At 36.0% G+C, this 27,129-nt stretch overlaps 1 protein-coding gene across 2 annotated transcripts in view; it reads left to right on the top strand.

Moving 5' to 3' along the window:
* Positions 1-26,165, top strand: part of Tsr1 (Tsr1 ribosome assembly factor) — a 28,795-nt gene extending 2,630 nt beyond the window's left edge. Inside the window, exons 2-12 of one of the 2 annotated variants that reach the window (XM_069818502.1) lie at positions 1,272-1,542; positions 4,941-5,166; positions 6,122-6,322; positions 9,806-10,039; positions 13,941-14,115; positions 18,668-18,880; positions 18,981-19,201; positions 21,219-21,485; positions 21,726-21,836; positions 25,217-25,424; positions 25,908-26,165. In XM_069818502.1, coding sequence (XP_069674603.1) covers positions 1,272-1,542; positions 4,941-5,166; positions 6,122-6,322; positions 9,806-10,039; positions 13,941-14,115; positions 18,668-18,880; positions 18,981-19,201; positions 21,219-21,485; positions 21,726-21,836; positions 25,217-25,424; positions 25,908-26,080 — 2,300 coding nt within the window. In that variant the 3' untranslated portion in view covers positions 26,081-26,165. Of the gene's footprint in view, positions 1-1,271; positions 1,543-4,940; positions 5,167-6,121; positions 6,323-9,805; positions 10,040-13,940; positions 14,116-18,664; positions 18,881-18,980; positions 19,202-21,218; positions 21,486-21,725; positions 21,837-25,216; positions 25,425-25,907 lie in introns of both variants that reach the window. The other variant, XM_069818501.1, reaches the window with a different exon arrangement.
* Positions 26,166-27,129: the final 964 nt, after the last annotated feature.

Below are 27,129 nucleotides of genomic sequence, written 5' to 3'. Positions count from 1 at the left end.
ACGCTAGTGGTCAGTACATGTAACAGAAGCCCTGTATTATTTGCTTGTTTGTTCGTTCATTTATTTATCTAATGCTCAAGACACTTGGTACGAAACTATTCATCTTCTTACTTCCCAGTAGGCCTACAGATCATTAGGAGTGTCCATTTTGTCCCTGACATTGTTTAGAGTACTGCATATTCACGTTCCCTTCCATAATTGACTCTCCTTCGCCTCACAAGACACACATAGGAGGTAGCAGGATGTTGACCCTATGGAGGTGAGCTGCGGGGCAGTTGTGTCTAGCGATTATTCATATCTCTTCTCGGATGTCTGGTATCTGGTGTTTCTCTGTTTATTGAGACCTCGTGCTTATTATATTATTGTGATTGTAAATTTTAGCGTAAGGGAAAATAATTTGGCATTCGAAAAGTAATAGCAACATAGTTACTGTTTCACACTAAATTTCTTTAGGTTACTTTTGACATTACATACTTAAAATATAGTCCCTTGCCATGTCAACAATATGTTGCCAAATTCTTGGATATCTCTCCATCTGCAGCAGCATTTCTGGATATCTCTCTCACTGATCAATCTAAAGCCCTTCGGATGTCAACTCTTGATTGCAATAGTTCAGTATGGTAGGACTGCTCTCCTACAGGCTTCTTGTAATGCCCTAAAGTACTGAGTTGCATGTTTTTCTCTTGCAACTTTGATTTTTATGAAGCACCTTTGTTCATACTTTTAGGGCTGTATTGTTTATTACAAATCAGAAACACCCACTGTATTTACAAAATATGGCTACTTTGAGACTTTCAATATTGCAAATTTATGAAATAATCGCTGCTGTATTATGTAGTACATGATTTCAATGGTCGCCCCTAGAAGCACTGATTTACAGCATTGTTGCCATTACTTATCGAATGCCCTATAAATAGTATATGGCATTTGATATTCATTCTCTGCATGAAATATTTTCTCTAAAGAAATGTTGCAGATTATCAGTTGTTTGTTGGAAAGTGTAGTGAAAGATGTACTGGCATACTACTCTTTTTTATAATTATCATAAGCCTTTCATCTTATTACTAGAACTCAATAAGACTGACTTCATTGTTAGCCCTAAGTCTGCTGCTAGTCACGTAATTTGTTGTCCATAGTTTATAGCTATGTAGGTTAATGCATTTTATTGCATATGTATTAGGCCTATGTACTAAATGTTAGATTAATTAGACATTGTGTTAATGCTTAATGACTTAATTGTTATTAATGTTTGTCTTAAATGATATTTGTAGGTCGAACTTCAGCCAAAGTATTTACAAAGAAAGCAAGGCACGAATTGCGAAAAGAAGAAAGGAGGAACAAAGCAATTCAATTGCGACAGAAGAAGCGTGAAGAGATACTATTCAAGAAACGTTCTTTAGGTGGTGCAAGTACGGCACCATTTCTCATAGCAATTGTTCCTCTTTGTGATGATGTTGATCCACTTGGTGCTCTTGAATTTCTTAAGCAAGGAGATGAGGAAGCTGTTGTTACTCAAAGTAGTGGAGGAAATGTCCATATAAGGTATGTTAACTGCTATTTAAGAGTTTAAAGAGAAGGAAGTTTGGTAACTACTCTGCCGGCATGGTGGTTATATATATATATATATATATATATGTTATTGTTGTCTAATGGTGAGATGTAAGGATTCAATCCATGAGTCTTCCGGCATTCCAGTACAGTTTTGAGAGGTTTTTCGTCTCCTGGAGATTAGGATCCAGTTTTCGACATTTAATGCTTTGGTCCTTGCAAATGGTGCAGTGTTCAGAATTATAAATTTTCATGTGATATAGATGTGATGCTAGATAGTCATGCTCAGTGTTTAGTCAGAGGGTTGCTATTGCTTCTTTTCTAGGTTTGGTTTTGTTCACTTGTCATATTTCTTTAATATTTCTCCAAATTTTTCCCTGGAATAATTCTTCTGCGTGAAATAGATCATGGGTTTGCTTTGTTACTAGTCTTCTCACCATTTTTGTGATCAGTGAGGTTGAAGTAGAATTAAGTGCCGCTTCCTTCTTAGCAAGTAGGTCTGCAGTTTCATTCCCGGAAATGTTAACATGTATTAGGATCCATTGAAATGTTATTGATTTTCCTTGTCTATTGAGGAGTTTTAGTATTTCTTTTGCTTTATTTTATAGTTTGAATATAGACTGAGTATTTGAAGTAATGGATTGGATTGCCGCTTGTGAGTCATCTGCAATTACTGCTTTTTGGAAGGCTTTAGGCCTGAGCAGAAGTTGCTGTAATACTATGTTGATTGATTTTGTTTCTCCATCTCCTTGTATGTATGAGGGCTATTCAGAAATCAACTTCCGATTGGCTACAAAAAACACAAACAATGTTACAAACTATTTATTGCCTGGAAAACATTCCTGGATAGTGACACTATTTTTTCAACATAGTCGCCATATAAATTCGCAAGGTATTAAAACAATGTTCTGAATATCACTGTGAATCTAGTAGTTGCGGAGCCTTTTGAGTGTAGCATGTGACAGAGACAAGGGAGAAACAAGGCTGGAGCTCAATATCTGTAAATGCAGAGTTAAATAGGGTCCATCGTTACGAATAAAATATGAACTGATTTCATGGAATTATTTCATAGTACTTTAAATTGGTAAGGTATGTTGCATGGCCTCACAAATAAAACCTATAACAGTATATTTTACAATAAGTACACAAATACAATATAAAGCCCACCAACACAGGTTTGTCTTTCTTAGAACCTATTACTAGCTTCTTTATTTCTCTTATTCTGTCCTTCCACCCCTTCTGGTTGTTTATACATCCTACTACAATCTCACTGAACATAAAGAGAAGAAACTGTGATGCAGTGATGAAAGCACAAATTCTTATCGCACCACGCATAGCAAATAAAATTGTGTTGCTGCATCCTACATAGTATATTTATAATCAGTAATATGTTTAATGGACTCACTTTTTATGTTTCAGAACCAATGATTTAAACTATTGCCCATAAGAATATATGCTAGGATGGGACGAAGTTAGGAGAAATTATGTTAGATGATAAATTGTAGTAATCAATTATGCTATGACTCAACAATTATTACTATGTATTATATTTTTCATATTATGTCTCTTGTGTTCAACGTAAAATAAATTTAATAATTATATAAATGAAAAATAAACACTTTCTTTAAAGAATCTTATGTAATTTTCAATACATTTAGCTACGTGAAGTTACCTCAAACCTCAAAATTATTTTAAGTACTGTACAATGTAAATTTTGTATTCATTTACGAACCGGGCAAATTGATAACTTGCCTTTATTTTAGGAATTACGCATCGATGTAACCCTCTCTCTTTGAAACACAAAAATAAATAGCTAACAGTAAGCAGTATTTCCAGTAGTAACTTGAGATTTTCTTTAATTGATTAATATAATTTAATTCAAGTTAGTACCGGTAATTGCTCAGTATATGGTGAAAGATTCCATCACGGGAACAATTAGACTAGTATGATATTCAGTTTCTCTCAAATTAAACTATAGCTCTGTATGTATGATTTGAGGCTGTCTCGGAGTTGGTTCGCTAATATGTTTTCGCGGGATATCAGCCGAGTTAGGATTTTGGAATGCCCCAAGCTTTCGACTGCTATCTCTGCAGCCATCTTCAGGGAAGTGATGTCCGAACAGAAAGTCGAAGGTTATATAGATGTTAGGCTGTCTCAGGTGAAACGGGATTGGTTGGCGGATTGGTCAATCCGGGGCCGGGAATTGTCATTCCTCATAAGCTCCGCCCCTCCCGGGATTCCTGTGTGAAGTTTGGCGGGCGGCGAGCCCTGTTCCGCCGGTTGGAATTGGTTGCCGTCCTCGGCCCGTGATCTTCATGACCTTGATTGTAAGAGGGCTAAGCTGGTCCAAGGCCGGTGTCCATGCCTGACTGAGCTGTAGTCCACCGTCCCTGTTAAAGTTGTTTTTCTCCAGCTTAATCTCTATGGCCTCCTTGATTGTACGTTCCCAGTAGTGGCTTGATTTGTTAATGACCTTGGTGTGGTCAAATAGTATTTTATGCTCCTTTTCTATGCTGTGTTGCGCCACTGCAGATTTTTCCGGGTAATAGAGCCTCAGGTTCCTCTTATGTTCTTTGATTCTGTCTTCTATAGTGCGGCCAGTTTGCCCTATGTATACTTCGCCGCACTCACATGGAATCTTGTAAATCCCTGGTGTCCTTAGGCCCTGACTGTCTTTAACCTGACGTAGATGACTCCGGATTTTGCTCTGTGGTTTATGGATGGTTTTGATATTTAGCTTCTGGAGGATTCTGCTTATTTTGTGTGAGACACTCCCGCAGAATGGAATGAAAGCTTTCTTTGTCGGTTCTTGCTTGCTGTCTAAGTCTATTGTGTTGCTTCTCGTGGTAGCTTGTTTAAGGGCTTTGTTGATGTCTCTCCGGCTGTAGTTATTTTGTTGTAGTGTTCTACGAAGATGGTCCATTTCTGCAGGCAAGTTGTTGATATCGGATATGACTATGGTGCGATGTAGTAGACTAGTCAGGACGCACTTCTTCTGCGAAGGGTGGTGGAGGCTGAGTGCATTCAGGTACAGATCTGTAGCTCTGTAGCTACAGACACTTACATTCGATGTCAGGCTGCTTACTTACCTGCCATTGCCTCGCAACACAGACCTTGCCTTCTTCCAAGCAGCAGCATCATGGCTTCCAAACTACTACTAATATTTCAAATACTATGTACTATCTTATAGGTCGATTTCGAAAAAAAAAAATTCTCAGAAAATTTGTTATATATGCTACCTTTCACTGTACAAAATTTAAAGGTTCTACCCAACCTTTCAGTGTTGAACATTCCCTTGTTAGCTGGTTTTTGAGCTCACCCTTCAATTGTACGTAGTTTTATTTCATGATTAATCGTTGTTATTGCCATTAACAATCTATTGTTTTTATTAGTATTCCAAGGCTCAAACAGAGGTTTACAATAATGGTTCCACCTCGCGGAGATTTATATTGCACATTAGATGCAATGAAAGTGGCAGATACAGCGCTTCTCCTAGTCTCATCCTGCCAGCAAAATGGTGTTGATGAAGTGGGAGAACAGTTGTTAAAAGCATCTTTTGCCCAAGGTTTGCCTTCTACCATTGTGGCTGTTATGGACTTGGAAAGCTTACCACCAAAGGTAATAAAGCACACAGTCATTCACATATTTAAATAATTGCCTGTTAGTTGACATCAAATTGTTATTAACATGCAATAAAGAGAAATATATTTGCTTAAATAAGTATTAATTAGAACCTGGATTTATATGCAAAATACATTTTGTACACAAGTGTATATAACATTCTGAAGCATATACAGACGTGCTAGTCTTTTACACTTTTGTTTTTACGCGCATTTTATTGTGCATATAAATACGTACATATATATTTTAATGGATATTTTCGTACAGTATTCGTACTGAGAAATATTTACTTTTATTGATATTTGCCTTGTTGAAATGTCATTTTGGTGTGTTAGAAGGACTACTAGGAACGAAATGTTATTCTTTTAGTACTGTATTTAATGCTTATGTTAATTTAGCAACTGTATTCTTTTCCTATATAGAGAAAACATTTCTACAGGATTAAAGAAGTTTCACTGACAGAAATCTTGCAATGACTTTTATTACATGATTCATCAAGGAATAAAATAATTGTGCTAGTATGATATATCTGTTATATTATAATTATATTGCGTGGAATTGCTTATATTTTATAGCACATATTATATTTATTTTTGTTTATATCTGTTTTTCTCTCCTTCCTTCATGTGTACATATCTAGACTCTTGTAATAGTGAAGAAATAAACTACAATGTAATGATTTCAATAGGAAAACATCTGCAAGTGTATTTGTCTTTAAAATCTGAGTGTTATTTTTTATTACGTATGTCTTACCTACAGTGATACTTGTATGTAATTGTAATTTATTTTTTTTTGTATGCAATAAAATTGCATTTACTATAATTCTGCATTGCTAAAAAGAAATAGAATATTAGTTGATTGTTGCAGAGTTAGTGTATATTGATATTTATTTTTGAACTTGAGTAAGTGTTTAAATTTAAAATTGAACATTTTGCATTCTTATAATTGACAGAAACGACATGATGCAAAACAAAATCTTCAAAAAGCAATATCACGTTGGTTGCCAGATGAAAAAATCCTGACTCTGAGTCGATCTTATGATGGATTAACCATTCTGCGTCGTGCTGGGAGTCAGAAGCAGCGTGTTGTTGTTCATCGTGATAAGAGACCCCATTTGGTGGCAGAAGTCGCGGATTATACCCCAGACAGTGAGGTAAATTGATGCATATATATTTAATACATTTGACAAGACTATATACACTGAATTTTTCAGGATGTGTATTCAGGTAGGTTTTGAACACATTCAACCATCAGATTGAAAGAGTGATATGTGCCTCTCTAGGGTCCTACGTTTCATACCGGCAATACTGGGACACATCTGCTTTGTCAAAGTGTTAAGGTGATGAGCATTATCAAAATGGCGCAGTGGAAGTAACAACATAAGACCAAGCTGGATTTAAAATAAATAAAATATCTATATTGATATGACAATTTTTTAAAAATATTTTTTTAAACTAATAGTGGGTACATGACCTATGTTATTCACCCATATGAACCCTGATGTGTAGACCAATTTACTGACAGAGTCATTGTCCAGGGAGCACCATAGGAGACTGATTTATGCTATACCTGCCATGAGATGAGATGTTTATGGAGATTTGTAGGGATGCCACAGGGGAATCAAAGCTTCTGTGTTACCTGGACCATAGGCTTGTCCAACATAAGTTATAAATTGGGGGTACATGGGATCGAACCTAAGTCACAGGATTATAAGTCCGGCGCTCTCATTTCATTCATTCATTTATTTTATTCCATAGATCTTACATGAGCAATGAAGCTTTAAGATGTGGAACAAGTCAAAATTTTACAATATTACAATTACAATTCTTACAAATTTTTACAGTTTTACAATTTAGTAATTTTCTACAATTTTTACAATTTTGTGCAATTTTTTACAATATTTTGGCGAGATGTAGTGAGATGAGGTGACGTCCGAGGATTAGCCAAAATATTACCCGGCATTTGCCTTTTGGTTGGGGAAAACCTCGGAAAAACCCAACCAGGTAATCAAATCAAAGGGGGGTAATCAAATCAAAGGGGTTGATGCCGAGGACTCACCATAGACCATCCGGCTTCAGTCCCATGGCTGTGGAAAACCTCGGAAGAAACCAAAGACCAAAGGGGGATCCAACCCAAGCCCGAACGCAGCTCCGGATCAGCAGCCCAGCGAGTCTGCCAACTGAGCTACATTGATGGCTCTACTAAAAGTATACAATACATAGCCAATCAGATTATTAAATTTACAAACGCAAACGATCATTCATAAGTTGAGCTATATGTATAATACAAAACAAGTAAGTTAATTAAATTTAAGGCATAAACAATTCTAGCCTCTAGTTCACTATGGCAGCATATATGACAAAATATAAATTGATAGAAACTTAGAAATACTAATTAAATGAATTAATAAGCAATAAATGAGTATATTGAGATAGAATGAAACCAAATACAATATGAAATAATTGAACAGGTGTAGAAACTTTCAGAACAAAGTATCTGATCATTAACTGACTACAATTAGCCAGTTAAATATCTGCCTTCTCGTACGACACAAAAAAGAGAATTTTGTACATAAATTAGTCTACTTGGTGACAGACAAGTAGACATGAGGAATATCTATTACAGTATATAGTTCTATCAGTCAGCCATTCACTCCGAATACATTACCTCTGACGAGATCCAGAGCCTAGAGACCAACTTTGTGGTCACAACTAAAATAAGTCAGGCTTAAACTAGCAACCTATCCAAGCGACCTCCCAGGCCTGCGACTTATCCCCGAGTGCCAGCTCCGTCCGAGCAACAGAACTACTATGCTTAGTTTCCCCTCCATGGTTACTTCTTTGATGGCGCTACGACCTATTGATAAGAATGTGAAGGAATTGCCCAAAGCAACAAAATACGTGCTGACGGTGATGGTCGAGCCATACATGGAAGAGATAACATAACATGCAGCATTATCCTGTTGGAGGTACCTGTTTGTTGTAGAGTTATGTATAGGGCTACTAAGTACTGGCAAGTCTTGATTATTTGTTCTTTGTCAAGCATTCTGAATTATTCCCTCTGACACAGCCTGTTTCTTTTTTCGACTTGATTTATTGATTCTGGAAAATTAAGCCACAGAGTACTGTATATGTCAATTGAATGATGAAATAAATTCGAAATAGCACAAACTAAAATATAGGTTACATATAACATTTGATACATTTTCATTTGAATTTGCATTTGAATTTTACATATCATTTCCAAAGACACAATCTGAAATATGACTTTTGATTATCCTTCGCTTTTTATTATCCAGTTGACCTTGGTCACCATTTAGAATGATTTTTTTTTTATTATTTATGGTCACTTTAACTACAATGGTCATATCGCGACTTTACTGTGGATGTGGTAGCATTTTGTCTGAAGTTCGACATCTAACCCGGAGACATCCAACACCATCACAACATCCATCATGCCGGCTGGACATTTAAACCCTGACTACTGTTGAGATGCTCTCTCACCAACACGACATCTGCCACATTGACTGGACACTTAAACCTAGACTAGACCACCGAGGTGCTCTCAATAACACGGCATCTTAAACCCCTGACCAAAGCACCTGTCTCTGAGCCAGACATTTAAACTCCCATGTGACAGACGCATCTCTTGTATAATGATGCAACTATTACAATAGCTGGATTACTGAAATATGACTATTATCAGAGGATTATGGGTCTGTTTTTCGAGAAAATTGGGTACCAATCCAACATTTGCCTTTATTACTGAACATATATAATATCATAGAATGAGGGAACCACGAAAAAAACCTCAATCTGGTTGGCCAGCCCCAGGGTTTGAACCCGGGATCTCCCGAATATGAGTCTCAAATGTATGTCTGAGGTAACTTGCTCAATAATGAATTATTGGGACTTACTATACGAATGTTTTTGCATACAGAGTTATTAATTGAAGGTGAATTGATACCACTAGGTATAATGCTTTCCAAGAAAGTATTCCTCACATACAATTAAACCACCATTACTTCCATCACGTTCATCATCTAAACTACTGTTACTAGTACCACCACCAACACCACTGCCGCCACAACCACAACAACAACAACAGGTTTGGACTACATTGTTTTTCTGTATGTGTACTCTTGTCCATTCATTTATTGCTAAACACCAGAGCCATTAAGGCATTGTGAAAAGGAATCTAGTAAGATTTTACTTCATTCATTTCGCATCGACTGCAAACATAAAATATTCTTTATCAAGATCATGAAGGGGTAGTCATGATTTATTTAATGTGAGATTGGGACTGGAGTGCATAGTCGTCACACTATCAGAACCATAAGAACTTGTTGGTTATTGCTGTGGGATACAATTGTTATCCTGCTATTTTCATGCTGTAAGGTGATATGTTGACAAATATAATCATATATTTTTGCAACAAATAGCTTGTTGTCATTTATGAGTGTCAGTAATGATCAATTTCTACTGTAATGGTCTGTGAAGATAATTTCTAAGATCTTTGCTGACGGAATTTTGTGTAGTTTCTTTCTGAAAGAGAATGAAATGGTTTCAATTTCTTTATCAGTAGTGTTACAGTAATGTTCTGAATTTTTAATTGACTGTGTGAATTTTGTTTTTAGGGTTCTCTGGGTACTTTAAAAGTATCTGGTTATATTCGAGGTCAGCCCTTGTCTGTCAATTCTCTTGTGCACATACCAGGTTGGGGAGATTTTCAGATGTCCCGCATTGAAGCTCCAGAGGATCCACATCCATTGGAAAAAGGAAGAAAACTTTCTAAAGATAATGATATGTCCGTTGATGACAGGATAGAGGAAGATGTGAAAATCTTGGAAACTGCTGATCCAGCAAAACAGGTATGTTTATTCAGAAAATATTGAATAATATTTAATATATATAAACAATAAGAAGGTAATTTTAGGTCTGAACATATGGTATTTCTTTTTGTATTAACAGAGAATTAAATGTCCAGAATGACTAAAATGTGTAAGTTTTTATTATTATATTAATATTACAGTGTCATTTTTATTATCATCACTGTTATTGTTTCTTTTCTTTTCTTCTTGAAATTATATCCTTAAGTTATTTAATTCTCGGAATAATAACAATATTACTAACATGTTGATAAAAACTGCTACCCTACATGCTTTCTCATATACTTCTCTTATTACAAAGTTTTTAATAACAATTTTAATATGTTTAAAACTACCATATATACTCGAATAATCCCCGCATATTTTTTGCAAAAATTGGCAGCTGAAAATTGGGGTGCAGGTATTATTTGCAGCAAGGTTAGTACCCTGACCTTGAAACGATAGTGTAAAATCAAGTGACCCGAAATTGCGCAAATCTATAAGTGGATCAAGACTGCCTGGGACTCAAATGAGTTTCCGTTGGTGGAGAAGAGCTTTAAGAAGTGTGGGCTTACCAATTCATTGCATGGAACAAAGGCAATGTGCTGTGGCAAGATGGCGATGATGACGATTCTGATGCCAACAGCTCTTTTGTCAGCGACGATGAAAATGATGATGAATGAGGTACCAGTAAGTTATTTTTTTATCAGTTTTTGCTGTTCTTACTCATGCAAGTCGCGAAATTAAAATTCTTTTTCTTTTATTGTAGGTGCTAAAAAATGAAATGCAAAGGAGTTTTTGTAACATTAAAAAAATAGAAAGCAGTAGGTACAATGTGAATAGGTAAAATGAGGAACGCAAAAAATCTGAAACGTTAAAGAATGGAACCCAAAATCGTCTAGAAAGATAAAACAAGGAACATGAAAATTCTGGAACGCTAAAAAGGAACACAATATAATCTGGAACACTAAAAAGGAATACAATATAATCTGGAACACTAAAAAATGGAACTGAAAATAATCTAGAACACTAATAAAAAGAACGAAAAATAATCTGGATCGCTAGGATTGTGTTGTAATATGACCAATATAATAGTCCACACCTGTGGAGTAATGGCTAGCGTGTCTGGCCGCGAAACCAGGTGGCCCGGGTTCGAATCCTGGTTGGGGCAAGTTAGTGGTTGAGGTTTTTTCCGGGGTTTTCCCTCAACCCAATATATGAGCAAATACTGGGTAACTATCGGATTTGGATCCCGGACTCATTTTATCAGCATTATCACCTTCGCTTCATTCAAATGCTAAATAATCTGAGATGTTGATACAGCGTCGTGAAATAACCTACTAACCTACCAATATAATAATTACATCATGTAACAATTTTTCTTTACAATAAAAGTGAAAAAAAATTTCAAGATTTCTTTCCATAAAATTACGGTGTGGAGATTATTCTAGTATATACAGTATTTCAATTTTTTTATGGTATCTTTAATTTACAAGTATTTTATAAACATAGTTTTCCAAAATGACCACCCTTGACTATCACACAGTCCTTCCTTTGGTCTTTGTGACAATCTGTGACATTATATAGTGTGTTATATAGTGGCTTAGATAACAATGAAGTGCTTGTTACGTTGGCATTTTATGCACTTAGTAAATGAGCACCCAAACAGTGTTGCCTGTATAAAGTCTTAAAAAAAAAAAAATTAGCCTGGGAAAGTTTGAGATTTTGAATTACTTTTCTTTCAAAAGTGTCGTTTATATTTTCAGTTTAGTTGTTTCAAACGTTATTTTCAAAATTGGTTGTTTCTCGATGCTGCCATTTCTGGCAGGAAAGTCAGTGTGTTGGTCTAAATAGCAAATGCTGCAGTGGGCAGATCAGGAAGAAGAGAAAGAAGAAGACATTGTAACAGAAGGAAGAAGTGGTAAAGACAACATGATTCGAGAAAAGGAAGAAGAATGATGAAAAAAAGTACATACATATTTTGGAGCTAGACAACAGGTGGTTTCAGGTAATATGGTAACGAGAGAAGAAAAGTTTGACATGTTCAGGAACCCACCCAAGGACATTGAGTGGGGAAGTGTAAACAAGCAAGAACGACAAGCTGATGTAAGCAGAAACAATGTTAGAAGTGTATTGCGTAAGATTAATATGAGCTTGCTTAGAACATCAGACTCGAATAGGGATAAGGAGGAGGACATAAAGAACACAGGTGCAAGAAAGAAGATTAATGTGAAAAAGAAGAGAATAAATCAGTCGGGAAGAGTCATGGGGGGGGGGGGGAAGGATTAGTGAAAAGGGTGTGATAAAAAGTGGAAACCAAGACTCGGCAAGTGAAAGTGAAAAGGAAAGTACAGGAAAGGAAAGTGAAGTAGCAAAAGAAATGGTGATGGGAAAAAAAAACAGTAATACGGTAGAAGAGAATAACAAAGACAGAAATATGGTAGAAATGAACAGTACAGAAAGGACTGAACCTTTGACATGGAATGTGATGTGTGAAATGATGGAAGGAATGGATAAGCTATTAAAGAAACTAGATATGTAGTGGGGAAATGGAATATGTAAATAAGAGTGATTAGGAACTTGGAAAAGAGTGCAAATCTAGCAGTTAAAAATGGGAAAAATGAGAGTTCAAATATCAGGCAAGAGCATTAGAATGAACTGAATTGTATTAAGAGACTTAATGCGAGTGAAGTGTCATATAAGAAAACGATTGGGATTTATTTGTGTAATGTAGATTGAGTTGGAATGGATAGCAAAGTATAGTGAGTTGATTTGGAGTAGAATATAGAAAGGAGTGTGTTAAAGGAGGCGGATAAGAGGTGAGAGAAAGCATATTAGTGATAACTGAGAACAAGAGTGGAATTAGACCTGTAGAGTAGAGCTAATTGATTAATTTAATAATAGTAACAAAGAATATATAAAATAGAATATAAGAGGAAATATAAATTAAAGGGTAGAAAAATGTAATTGAAAGTTATGGTGTAACCTAAATACAGTAGTGTGAAGATATGTCATAGCAGATATGATATTTGTTTGTCAAAAAGCATCTGTATCATATCGAATAGCAAATAAATGAACAAACAGTAAACAATGACCTATTACAAATTTTGCCTCATCACGTCAAAAGATACAGTCACCTTCCCATTATGCATCCTGAGCAAAATTTAGTTCAACAGCAAAGTAGTATTATAGCCTCAAGTAACAGTGCGATCTAAGATTTTTTTTTTTTTTTGTAATAGCGGGTACTTGACTTTTTGTCATTCACTCATATGAAGCCAGCTGTGTAGAACAGTTTACCAAAAGAGTCATTGCCTAGGGTGCGCCATGGGAGGCTGGTCTATGCTACACCTGCGTTGAGATGAGATGATGTTGGAGATTTGTTGGGATGCCATATGGGGAACCAGAGCTCCTGGAGAAAACCACTGTATTGCTTGGACCGCAGGCTTGCCCAACACAAGTTATAAATTGGGGGTACACTGAGGATTGAACTCCAGTCCACAGGACTATAAGTCCAGCACTCTAGCCACTAGACCACTGTGGCGGTTATATCTAAGATTCCCCTCAGATGGAATTGTTTCAAATTTTCATTTCCACTAACAAACGATTTGAATTATTCAATAATATAATAATCATATAATAATTCCACCTTTTGGATATATCAAATAAAGGAAAGACAGTGATGTATGTAACGGAGGGGGAAAGGAACTGGTCACCCTACCTTATTATCTCTTGGCCTAGTTGCCTCATAAGTGGTGCCTTGTTGGTATCACTTGTGAGGTTCTGACCTGTCTTTGGACAGTTGACTATAAACAACAATGCTTAGGTATGCAAAGCAATGTAAATTTCTTTCCTGTTGACTTACCTTCTATGAAAGAAATTCTCAATGTTATTCTTAAATGTGTAGGTGTCACTTCAGAGTGAGAACATCCCAGATCCTATGGAGGGTGAGCAGACATGGCCCACTGAGGAAGAACTTGCAGAAGCTGAGGAAGAATCTAAAGCTCAGAAACGCAGAGTGAAGAAGGTACCAAAGGGAATGTCAGACTATCAGGCAGCATGGATACCTGATAGTGATGCAGGTGAGATATGATCTAAGTGTAGACTGTAGCTCTTACCGAAAGCATACATTACTTATTTCATGTTACACTGCTCATAGCCACCTTTTGTCAAAGGTACTGGAAACATAAACTCTGCCTCAGTCAATCCCATGCTCTTGTCAATACATGACGTAAAGAAAAAAATATGAAATGTAAAAATGCGATTGTAATAGCTGCCAAATTCTTTGAATGTGTTGAATGCCCATTAAGAGCAAGAAGAAGTTTCTTTACTTAGTGATTTAACATGTTTAATAAAACAGTTTAGCCATTTTACAAAGAGATTCGCTGTTGATTTAACCAGATTCAGAACATTCGATCAAGCTTCCAAGGGTAGCACCAGTTGCCAGTGTAGGATGTATCCTTTGTCTTTTAAATATTATCATAGGTGGCACAAAGTTCTGAGCTGCACTCTTACAACACACATGGTTGTATTAATGCCCCTCTAGCTACTTGAAATTGCCCCCACATGATGCTTTCCTCTCGAAGCCACAATGTTTGGAGATCTCTTTTGAACATACTGAAGCCTGACTCGTACACATATGTACATAGTCCATCAATCTGATTTTAATCAACTATTTTTTCCTGAATGTCAAAAAATTGTTGAATGTTTTGTTTATTGAAACCTTTGGCACGGGAAATAGACACTTTTTCTGGCTGTTGCAAACTCAATTCTGGATGGTGTTTCATGAACCCATATAGTACCACTTTTTTCCAGTAGTTTCCTTCACTAATTCCTCTTCAGCTTCTCTGGGCAAAGTTTCTTTTCTATTTAGGACTCTGGTGTTTCGATTACTTCCCCTTTGAACCTCATCCCATAAATGTCTTAGAAAAGTTTTTGGGGGATGTTGTACTTCTTACAGCACTTATTCAACTCTACTTTTCTCTTTCTAAATTATCTAAAACGACCAGCTTGCATCTTTCATTTCCCATACTCGCATTTAGGCCTATCCATTATTGAGTGATCTGTGAAATAAGTAAGTAAATAAGTAAATAAAGGAATAAATAAATAAATAAATCAATTAAATGAATGAATGATAAATAAATAAGCAAATAATAAATAAATAAATAAGCAAGTAAGTAAATAAATAAAAATTGAGGAATACCAACCATGATATAACCTGTGAATCGCACAAATCACACACTCGCACAAATCGTACTAGTGTGAGTTAAGCGACCCCATAGAGGTGCGATTTAGGAACCTAGTGTTGATGTTCATTTCTTTACTTTCTAACCTGTAAACATGTTTCCGATTTTTCTTTCATAATTGTGTTAATGTTTCTACCATATAATACTTGCTTAAAAAATATAGTATATTATGTGTACATACCTCAAATCTGCTACAAAACTTTGTTGAAAAATGAATCAGCCTAGCGGACTTCTTTTAAATTGATCTAATAACATAGATCATAAATGTCCAGTAGATAGCATCTCAGTTCAGTTTTACACTGAAAATATACACAGGCGCTATTTAAGAACCGGTGCCAAAGACACAACTTTCCCCTAGTATATTTGCATTATGCATTATGCATGTTTTTATCTCCAAAAAGAGCAAAACATGCAAATATGCACGGAAAAAGTACACATATTTGGAACAAGAAAGTAATGAAATAGATAAGTACTAAGTTTGAGCTATGTCCTATGTTCCTATAAAAACATGCATTTGCATGGAATTTCGTCTCTAGGCCTCACTCATGAGGAAAATAAGCCAGAAGATAATGGGGTAGGGTGGCCAGTTCCTTTCTCCCTCCATTGCATACATCGTTGACTAGTAACATAGTTCACTAATCAGACTTCAGGTGTATCATCATCATCGGTAGCACTACAGCCTGAGTCGAGCCTTGGCTTCTTTCAGGATTCTGTGCCATTTCTCCCTATCTCTGGCTACAACCCACCAATTCTTCACTCCAAGTCTTTGAACATCTTTCTGTATGCAGTCCTCCCATCGAAGCTTAGGTTGTCGTGCTCTCCTTCTTCCCTCGACTTTGTACTCCAATACTCTTCTGGCTATATTGTTCTCTTCCATCCTCCTTATATACCTTGCCCATCTTAGTCTTGAAATCCTGATCGATTGTATAATGTCAGGGGATTTGTAGAGTTCATATAACTCATTGTTATATCTTAGTCTCCATCCATTACCATCATTAATGGGGCCAAAAATTCTACATAATATAATAATAATAATAATAATAATAATAATAATGATAATAATAATAATAATAATAATAATAATGGCTTTATTTAACCTGGCAGAGTTAAGCCCCTAAGGCCTTCTCTTACACTCAACCAGATATCTTCCTTTCAAATATATAAAGGCATTGGATATCAGTTTCTGTCAGCCCAAGTTTCAGAGGCATACATAAGAGTTGGTTAATTAATGTTTTATAGATTCTGCATTTAGTTCCAAGAGAGAGCAATTTAGATTTAAATTGTTTTTTTAATTCTGCATTTAGTTCCACGAGAGAGCAATTTAGATTTAAATTGTTTTTTTAAACCAAAGTAACTTCTATTGGCTATTTGGATTCTTCTTTTAATTTCTTCTGTGGTGTTACTGTTACAGTTTACTAATGATCCAAGGTAAATAAAGCTTTGTACTTTCTCGAATTTATACCCATCAGTAACAATGTGTGTCTCAGATTCTCCATGTTCTCCATGTTTACCATATTTACCACTTACTGTCATATATTTAGTTTTATCTTCATTAATTTTGAGACCCATTGATTCTGCTGAATTTTTTTATGGCCCTGAATGTCCGTCTAATTTCTCTCTCTGATCTGGCTACAATATCTGTATCATCAGCAAAGGCTAATAGCTGTATAGATTTATAAAAATATACCCATAAACTTGGATATCAGCATCTCGGACAACTTTCTCCAGGACGAATTAAACAATAGACACGCTAAGGAGTCTCCTTGCCTTAGTCCATTCTTAGTCTCCAGGGGTTCAGTGATAACTTCAGGTGTATACAAACAATAATACTACCTCAGATTCTAAAGCTGCAATTCAGGGAATATGTTCAAATGCTACAAAGAAGTCAACAAAAATAAGAGAATGCTACAAAATGTTAACACAACTCCAAAAAGTTAATAAGATTGCCCATCTCCAGTGGATTCCAGCACACTGTGGAGTCATGGGGGATGAAACCGCAGACACATTTGCAAAGAAAGGCACAACAATAAAACAAAAGTCTAAATTTAATTTCTCATATTCCTCAATAAAATGCTTGATCACTACAAAATTTTCTCATTCATACCTACAAGAAATAGAATCAAATGCTAAAGACAAAAAATGGATTACACTACTTTCCAACCCAGATATAATCCCCCAGAGACCAAGGAAAACAGCAGTTGCAGCCTTCAAACTATTGACAAATCATGACTGTCTCGCAAGTCATCTATACAGAATAGGTATCTCAGCTTCACCCATATGTGTCCTGTGTAACGATCCAGCAGAAATGAATGAAGACCACTTGAAGACCTGTGAAGGATTAAGATCAGAAGAAACTACAGTTCAAAAGTATTGGAAAGCACGACTGCTAATGGCTTCATTGCCAAATGCAAGGCACTAGACAGCAACATAATACTGTTCTTCCTCTGACTCATATCAACTAAGATGTACTGCCTAATAATAGATGTACCAGTCAGATGAAGGTATTTATTTTGTGTGAGGTTTTAATGCTAAAAATAATTATGTGTTGTATCAGACATGTAGAATACATCACCAGTTTCGAGAATGAAACTACAGTTGTATTGGTTTGAAAGTTTTGTTTTGGTTTACAAATGAAGGGCAAGGGCAAGCATCTATGTTAAAAGAAGTAATTAATTACTGTTCATATGAAGCAACATTCCAAAACTAGTTCCAGCTCACAACAAATTGTTCACTATAGTTTACTTAAAGTGTATTGTACGTGTGTATTATCACTTTGATATTGCTGAAGTGATTACAAATCAAACAAGTGCTTGCACAGATTTGTAGCTGCTCTCAATGCCGAGATAATACTGAGAGAGGCTATGCAGCATGACTAATTTTATATGCAACTTTGGCGCCCTTATGCCCACGGCGATTGGAGATGGCATCATTGGGGATGATCACACAAGTTAAATTGGTTGATGATATAACAACTAATAATATTAGTATTTGGCTGTGGCTTATATTGTTGTTACAATAATCATTTGAAATTTTGTCAATATTTTTTTTCATCACAAATTCAGAAATGAGTGCTTGTAATTGATGTGGGGAAAAAGTATTATTATACATCAAAGAATGTATTATAATAGCTGGTATTAACTCTAGTTGTGACTGGGTGAGTGAATGAATGTGTAAGGGTGAGAGAGGAATGGATTACAGATTTAAATGTAAATTAAATTATCATAAAATGTTAGATTTGTATGTCCAAAACAAAAATAGTTTGTTCTGTCATTAGTCACAACTAGTCAGGAGTTTCAGACTTCATAAGGAAACTTGATATATAAAGTTAATTGTTGTTGAACTTAGTGTATGTGTCATGCTCTCTTTCCATATGCTTTTTCTTCAGAAGAAATTGAAGATGAAGATGATGATGAGGAAGAAGATGGCATGAATGTTGATATGGAGGCAATGAGTGAAGGGAACAGTTCTGAAGGAGATGAGAGTAAAGAAGAAGAGGAAGAATATGATACTCTGACAGTGACTGATGTTGGTGCTGATGCTGAAAGATATGATGAGAAAATGGACGTTGCAGAAGAAGAAGAAACATTGAAAAAGATTAAAGGTATGTAACAAATTAATGAAATCGTTAACAGTAGTCTCTGTTTGAAACTGAAGTACTTGTTATTAAATTAAGCTAACATTGTATTTTGTATATTTTCCAGAGGCACGCATGGAACAGCTCTTCCCTGATGAGCGTGATACACCAAAGGATACTCCAGCAAGAATTCGTTTCCAGAAATATCGTGGCCTTCAGTCATTTAGAACGTCACCATGGGATCCCAAAGAGAATCTGCCTTTGGATTATGCCAGGATATTTCAGTTTGAGAACTTTGATCGTACAAGAAAGAGAGTTATGAAAGATGAAGATAGAGAAGGAGCATTAGTAAGATTTTTCATTCCATTCATTATCAAACAGTGTAATTTTAATACTTCATTCGTTCTTGTTATTTTTTAGCATTTTGGAGAAGATAAAACTTTATTCTTTTTTCAGTTTCTTCCATTCAAATCAACATATTTGAGAAACTATTTTGTTCTGACCTTTCCTTTTACTTTATTGAAACTTCGTCGTGATTTTGTTTCATAGAAGAAATTAATATATAGTATGTATATAAATCAGAAGAATTGTAGTCAAAGCACTTTTTTAAATTGAGGGCCGTTTTTGCAAAACTTGCTAACTGCAAAATTTGCAAAATTGAGATTTTGGTGGATTCGTTAACATAAAGCAGGCCTCTACATGATGTTAAAGTTATCTTAGTAAAATTGAATTATATCTCTTCATTATAATGTGTCAAAGTGTGATGGTTGCACCTATAACCTATTTGTCTTCATTCAGTTTTTTGTCTCTCCTTTAAAATTTAGTTTTTTTTCAGTTAGCAAGTTTTGAAAAACGGTCCTCAATTACTAATCGACAAAATATCAGGAAAACTACAAAGTTTTAGACTTCCTTGTTCCAACTGGCTTTTTCATAACTCTGTAATCACTGCTCTTAGAGAGTCAAACTTCATTTCTCCCAAACATTGATGAAGCAAGCTTCTTTTTATGTCTTAGAACAATATTGAGATCCAAAACATATTATGTGGTGATTTGGTGTTAAATTTCTTAACGCTTATTTATGTACACAGATATCAGAAATTTACCCCATAATAATAGTCCGTGGCACTACAGTCCTTTAAGGGCCCATGACTACCAGCTGGCTGCTGGCCTCACATCCACATGTTGAAGCAGTGGTGGATGATCATCCAACTAGAATAGAGGTATCGTGTTGTTAACATGATGATCCCCCCAATGGTTACAGCTTACTTTCGTAACTGGATTTGACTGCCCATTGTAGCTCCCCAAGTGCTTCATGATGCTGGGTGGACTCAGTCCCATGAGGACTCGAACTAGAGCATATTCTGTAACACAAGTCCTAGACAGGATGCCTTAGACCATGATGCCACAGTGCAGGACGAAATATACCCTAGATATAATTTTTTTTTTCTGCCTACTTTTCTCTCTGTTCCCTTCTCTTTCGCTCTCTCTCTCATCTTTCTTTCACACAAATACACAAACTTAAACATCTTTGTGATTTTGCTGCACTTCAAAGTTGGCATATTGTAAGGTTCTCCCACTTCGAAAAAAAAAAAAACAGCTTCAGCATTGACTCAAGGTGATATGTCTCATATTTGGTACTGTTGGTAAGTGTAAAACGAAGCAGTAAAACTTCCATTCTATTCCTCTCTTCTGTACTTACAAACACTCCACCATTCACCAGCACTGCAGTAATGAAACTTGACACTGAGTTATCTCTCTCTCTCTCCCTTTAAAGAAGTTAGTCACATGCTGTAATTCTAGAGTAGCATATATTTATGTATCTGCTTACATGTGAAGCTCAATTATTATTTCTGTATTGATAGCACATTTTGTAACTGTTGTGTAGTTTTTTGGATTTTGTGAGTTGGGTACAAATTTGGAAATTTCTTCAAAATTTTAGACTAATGAACTCATTCAGTGAGTAATTTTTCGGGTCTCGAGCAATGTTACCCTGAGAATGAACCTGTAAGTACTCTCAATTGAGAAATTTTTTAATTTGCAAACATAGTTCCAAAATCCAAAAATTTAATCACAACCCAGCAAGAACGTCTGAAGTCTCATACTCCATAACAGTTACTTTATGTGTGCTTTTGGTAATAAATGTATAGAGGCCCAGAAACAAAATTTGGGCCACCTGAATTTTCCAAGTTCCAGTTGTAAAATACTGTGCATGCTCAATGTTTCAAAACAGTGCACTGAGTATGTGCAGTATGTTATAACTGAAGTTGAAAAATTCAGGTGGCTCAAATTTTGTTTCTGGGTTTGTACAATTTTTTAATAATCATGAAAGGAATCTGCCTATATATATTATATTATTTTATTTGCAGGCTGGCTGGTATGTCACTCTCCACATCATTGGAGTGCCACAGCATTTGTATAATTCACGTCGGTTGAAACAACCCATTGTCCTTTTTGGAATGCTGTCTCATGAACAGAAGATGTCTGTTCTTAACTTCGTTATTAAGCAACCAAACTTTGGAAATCACGATCAACAACCAATCAAATCAAAGGAGCAGCTAATCTTCCACTGTGGTTACAGAAGATTCAAAGCTTGTCCTGTTTTTAGTCAACACACAAATGGCACAAAACATAAAGTACGAATCTTTATTGATTTATATCTTATAATTTTGTTGTGTAATTTACCATTTTTAGTAGAGTGATGAACAAACCAAGAAACAGACTGAAATGTAGGATATCTCAGTTATACTAGAACTATTCTCTTAGAAAATGTTTGATATATTTATACAATAAATTATAATGGCTCGTTTAATAACGACCATAAAGTTATTTTTAATTATATTATGTGTTTTAAGTATGATTACATTTATTTTCAGTATGAACGGTTTTTCCAACCAGAAGCGACTGTAGTTGCAACTGTATTTGCTCCAATTATTTTCCCACCAAGTCCTGTCTTGGTGTTCAAAGAAAAGAAAGATAATACTCAGGTAAATGCTTTTATTTATTAAGTTATTTCAGAAAATCACTTTCAGAAACATTGATAAAATTGTCTTCTCTATGTATTTTATTTCTTCTTAGCATGTGTGTAGTTATTGGTAATTTTGCAGTGTAGGGTTTCACGGCCGGAGTCTATAGATCTAGATTCATTTTCCGGGCTGAGAGGCCGTGGTCTATTGGTTGGTTTTATACCAGACGTTTCGTCTGCAACTGCGGCAGACATCTTCAGTGGAGTGGTATCCGTGGTCGCAAAACTCTTCTCGGCGTACCTGAGGCAACTGATCCTGTGGCTGGTTGTGTGGGCGTATTTATAGTGCAACTAGCGGGCCGAGGCCTGTTGTCGCTGCGGTCTGCTCCGCTTTGTTCGCTGCTCCCGTTCTGGGTTCCTTTTGTTGTAGTGGCTTCTTATCTGTTCTGTTTAGGACCGGGTACCAACACTTGTTTAGCTTTACACCTTCTTCCTTGCGATTAAAGTTGTTATGTTTATATATTTCGATCACTTCTCTATGTAGACGGGGAAGAAGTGCGTCGTCGTTTCCACTTCATGACGTTTCAGTACCCTGCTGATATGGTCCCTGACCTTCCTGCCGACCAAGCCAATCCGGAGCATGCTGAGGTCATCCAAGGACAAACGAGATAAGCTGCTGTCCGCCGGAGTTTACAGGATTCCGTGTTCGTGTGGAGCGACAAATCAGCAGTGGCAGCACATGCCTATCAAGAGGGCGATCACAACATACGATTCAAGGACACGGACATCTTGAGCACGACGACACACTTCTTCCCCCGTCTACATAGAGAAGCGATCGAAATATATAAACATAACAACAACTTTAATCGCAAGGAAGAAGGCGTAAAGCTAAACAAATGTTGGTACCCAGTCCTAAACAGAACAGATAAGAAGCCACTACAACAAAAGGACGGAACCCAGAACGGGAGCAGCGAACAAAGTGGCGCGGACCACAGCGACAACAGGCCTCGGCCCGCTAGTTGCACTATAAATACGCCCGCACAACCAGCCACAGGATCAGTTGCCTCAGGTATGCCGAGAAGAGTTTTGCGACCTCGGATACCACTCCACTGAAGATGTCTGCCGCAGTTGCAGACGAAACGTCTGGTATAAAACCAACCAATAGACCACGGCCTCTCAGCCCGGAAAATGAATCTAGATCTATTGGTAATTGCTTACAGGAAATTCAGAAGGAGCCACACACAGCTGTAATTACTGACGGCAACTGTAATACCTTGTTTCAATTTTTTTTGGCATTGTATTTTCTTTGTGTGAGAGTGTTCACACACTTGTGTGTCTGTATGTTACAGTATAGTGCAGTACAATTTTATATAAAAAATACTAGTTCTTTTTGCATTTGGCCAGAGCCAGACTTATTTCACTCGTATTATTTTACTTACATTAAAATTAAAAGTTGAACAGAAAAAAAAATGTACTGAACCTTAAATATTGTAATCCTAACCATTCTAATCAATTTACAGGACTTAAGTTATTATATTCCTCCCAATACTCTTCCATGTTTTTTTATCTGAATATTTAGGGTTGAAAGTTTGTTTTCAAGGGCTAATATTAATTTTGAAATTGTTGCTTTTTGGTGAAAGTCTGAAATTAGTTTCGAAATTTTACTACTTATTGAGCATGATTGTGTCGTGATTAGCATGCCTGCTTTGTATTCTGTAGGTCCAGGGTTCGATTCTATCTTGACTTAGATTTTTTGTGGCTTCCCAAGTCTTTCCAGACAAATGCTGGGATAATACCAGTTACAAAAGGGCCATGAGCCACTTTCTATCCCATTCTATAACCCTTAATCACAATTCCTCAACATATCATCAGCCATCTTCCATGACTAACTAGCCATCTGTCTGGAAAGTATCACACTATGGCAACGACATTACCCTCTGACAGAAGATAAAAGACCACTGAATATGCAGACAATGGCCAAGAGATTTTCTGTTATGCTTTTATTATTTTTCCATGTTTCTTTCAGAATTTTTCTAGAATAGTGTTGTAACTACCTAGTTCACTTAGTAAATTCGATACTGGTTTTAATAATATTTTAATGGCTTTTCTGGCAAAGGCAACTCCAATTTTGTTAACATGCCATCTTGAGCATAAAAAAGATGAACTACAGTAAGACTGGTTTCTTATTCTTGTTAACCACCGGGTTCTATATATTGCAAGTAGATGACAGGACTGTGATTCCTTTTCAAGTTGCACACCACTTTGGCAGGTCACACCATGAATGATGTGTATCTGTGTGAAGAGTTACGTCGTGTACTAAGGTGAATGTATGTGTAAGTGTAGTAAATGGAATGAGTGAGGAAGATGATGATGATGAGGAAGGGAGAAGGGAAACTTGGTGCCTCCTGTCGAATAGCACCAACAGACAAATCACTATCAACAGTGACATATGCCATCTCTTCATATGCACTGTGGAGAGAGATTTGGGATTTAATCCAGGCATATTGGTGCATAATCTAGTGATTAGAAGTTGTGTACTGCCACCTTTCCTAGTCCCGAGATAGAAATTTTACACGAAAATCTGACCTCTTCGGGAATTGAACTCAGGCTAACTAGTCTGGAGGCAGACATACATATTATTGCTATACATTATCATTATCATTATCAGTATCATCACCATAATCATTATCACCACCATCACCATCCTTTGGACAGAGATATTTATCTTTTATGTCAACTAGAATAGTTTCGTCTTCTACTTTTGTTATCTCCCTTATATTTCGAACTCTATATATACAATATATACCAGCAGATCTTCACTAGAAGTCAATCTTTACAGTTAATAATTTTTTGTTGCCCTTTTATTAGGTTCCATATCTCACAGCCACATTACATATTTGATGGTAGAGTTATACTCGGAAATGTGTTTTTTGGTTTCTTGTCTTAAAGATTTTTGTCATAAAATTGAACTTAGCATTCCTGTTACTTTTCTTGCGTTAGTAATTCTCCCACAAATTATTATTATTATTATTATTATTATTATTATTATTATTATTATTATTATTATTATTATTATTATTATTATTGTCGTAGTAGTATACACATAAATGACTTAGAATAATCATTTTAGATGATTATATTGGTTGGTACATGTGCACAGTTTTCAAGTAATGGTAATTTCCAAGAATTTCTGTCTTACAGTCGTTTACACTTTGTATACTAAATAAAAGACATAAGGCTCTAAGATTCAATGCCTCTATTGAAATCATGATTTTATGATCTCACATTCTTGACACTTTTACAATTTACTGCATGGCCTATTGAGCAAATAGTTTCTACTGTTTGTTCAGTGTAATCAGTTCAGTGTTGTATTTATGGTTATATTTGTTTTTGTTTCTGCAGGAACTTGTGGGAACTGGGAACTTGCTTTCTGTTAACCCAGACCGCATTATAACAAAGAGAGTTGTATTGTCAGGACATCCATTTAAAGTGCACAAGCGATCAGCTGTTATTAGATTCATGTTCTTTAACCGTGAAGATATCAGTTGGTTTAAACCAGTTGAGTTGAGGACAAAGTATGGCCGAAGAGGGCATATTAGAGAACCCTTGGGTAAGTTATTAGTTGGAAATGTTTGTTCTTGATTATATTAATATTTTAAGATTTTTGTGTGTGTGTGTGTGTGTGTGTGTGTGTGTGTGTGTGTGTGTGTGTGTGTGTGTGTGTGTGTGCGTGCGTGCGTGCGTGCGTGCGTGCGTGCGCGCGCGCGCGCCATTTCAGTTGAGTTTAGTGTGTCATTCACTGCCATAAGTAATGGTAAGTTTGGCAAGTACTGTATATGTCTCTGAACTAAATTTGAATTGAAATCTGATTTATGATGCATGTTACTCTAAAGAATTTTTTTTTCAGTACCAGTATAAGAAAGGTAAATACCCAAATAATGGAAGTGGTGTACTTATTCAGTTACATTGCTATTAATGCAAATTTTTCTCCTTGTTGAACATCTCCCTTTAAAAGCAAGTTACATTGTAAAATGTATAATGATGAAGTCCATATAATTTGTATCACAGGACATATTTTTGTATCTACTTTCAGGTACACATGGCCACATGAAGTGTGTATTTGATGGACAATTGAAATCTCAAGATACAGTGCTTATGAATCTTTATAAGCGGGTGTTTCCAAAGTGGACATATGAACCATATGTCACGCTACCTCCACCACTCTACAGCAGTCTGCCAGGTGGACATGATGTTAATATGGATTAGTTTTAACAGATGTGCAACATAAACATATTTATGTATCTTGTACATATTACAGTTGAACGAATGAATAAAGAATTTAACAAAAGAATATTTTTCTTCTTCTTCTCTAAAAATTAGGCATACTGACCTGTATCAACCATTGAATGTACGATTGGCCCACTATAATTTCCAAGAGTTGTTTCTGTAGATGATGTTCTTGAATTCTTATTATGTTTCCATACCACAGGATTTTTTTTCGGGGAGGGATTTGAGGAGATAGTAAAAATGGAATAATGATAAATAACTTTATATACTCACAATTTGTTTCCGAGTCACTAACATTTACAAGTTGGCCTGAGTAGCATAGTCAGTATTGCCTTCTGTGCTCGAAGTTGCGGGTTCTATCCCAGCACAGTTCGATGGCATTTAAGCGTGCTTAAATGTGACAGACCTCATTTCGGTAAATTTATTGGCATGTAAAAGAAGTCCTGTGGGAAAAAATTCTGGCGCACCAGTGACGCTGATATAACCTCAGCAATTGCGAGCGTTGTTAAATAAACCACAATTTTTAAATTTTAATATTTACAATGACTGCAATACAAAAACAATGACAGAGTGATATTTACAGAAGAAGGTGACGAGGCTTCTTAGACATTTCATCCAGTACTTCATAAGCTTTTATTTCTACATTTTTATGTATTATCATCAAGACCAGTCCATTTAATCTGTCTGCTCCTCAAGTAAGTCTTCAAACACTGCAATGTTGAGAACGACCATTCTGGTGTTGCTGTAGTTACAGTAACATGCAGAAAAGTTTTAGCGCCTTGTGAGTACAGGGAAAAATAATTTCATTGCACCTGTTCAAAGATGATATAAAATCAGTAGGCATTAGGTGAAGAGTTTTCTGATCAAGGAAATTTCTTCTCCACATCTTCAATTCATTGAAGAAAGACTCTGGTGATGCATCAACATCATTGGGCCACTGATTTAGTATAGCCTCAACAGCAGTTTCTAAATCTTCATCTGATGCTCGCACTATGTTTTTAGGCAGCAAAGTTTGTATGGACTTTAGG

Source organism: Periplaneta americana, chromosome 2 (assembly GCF_040183065.1).
Source record: "Periplaneta americana isolate PAMFEO1 chromosome 2, P.americana_PAMFEO1_priV1, whole genome shotgun sequence".
In the NCBI taxonomy this organism is placed as follows: Eukaryota; Metazoa; Arthropoda; class Insecta; order Blattodea; family Blattidae; genus Periplaneta; species Periplaneta americana.
The sequence above is the reverse complement of the archived record's forward strand: the minus strand, read 5'-3'. Positions and strand labels throughout refer to the sequence as shown.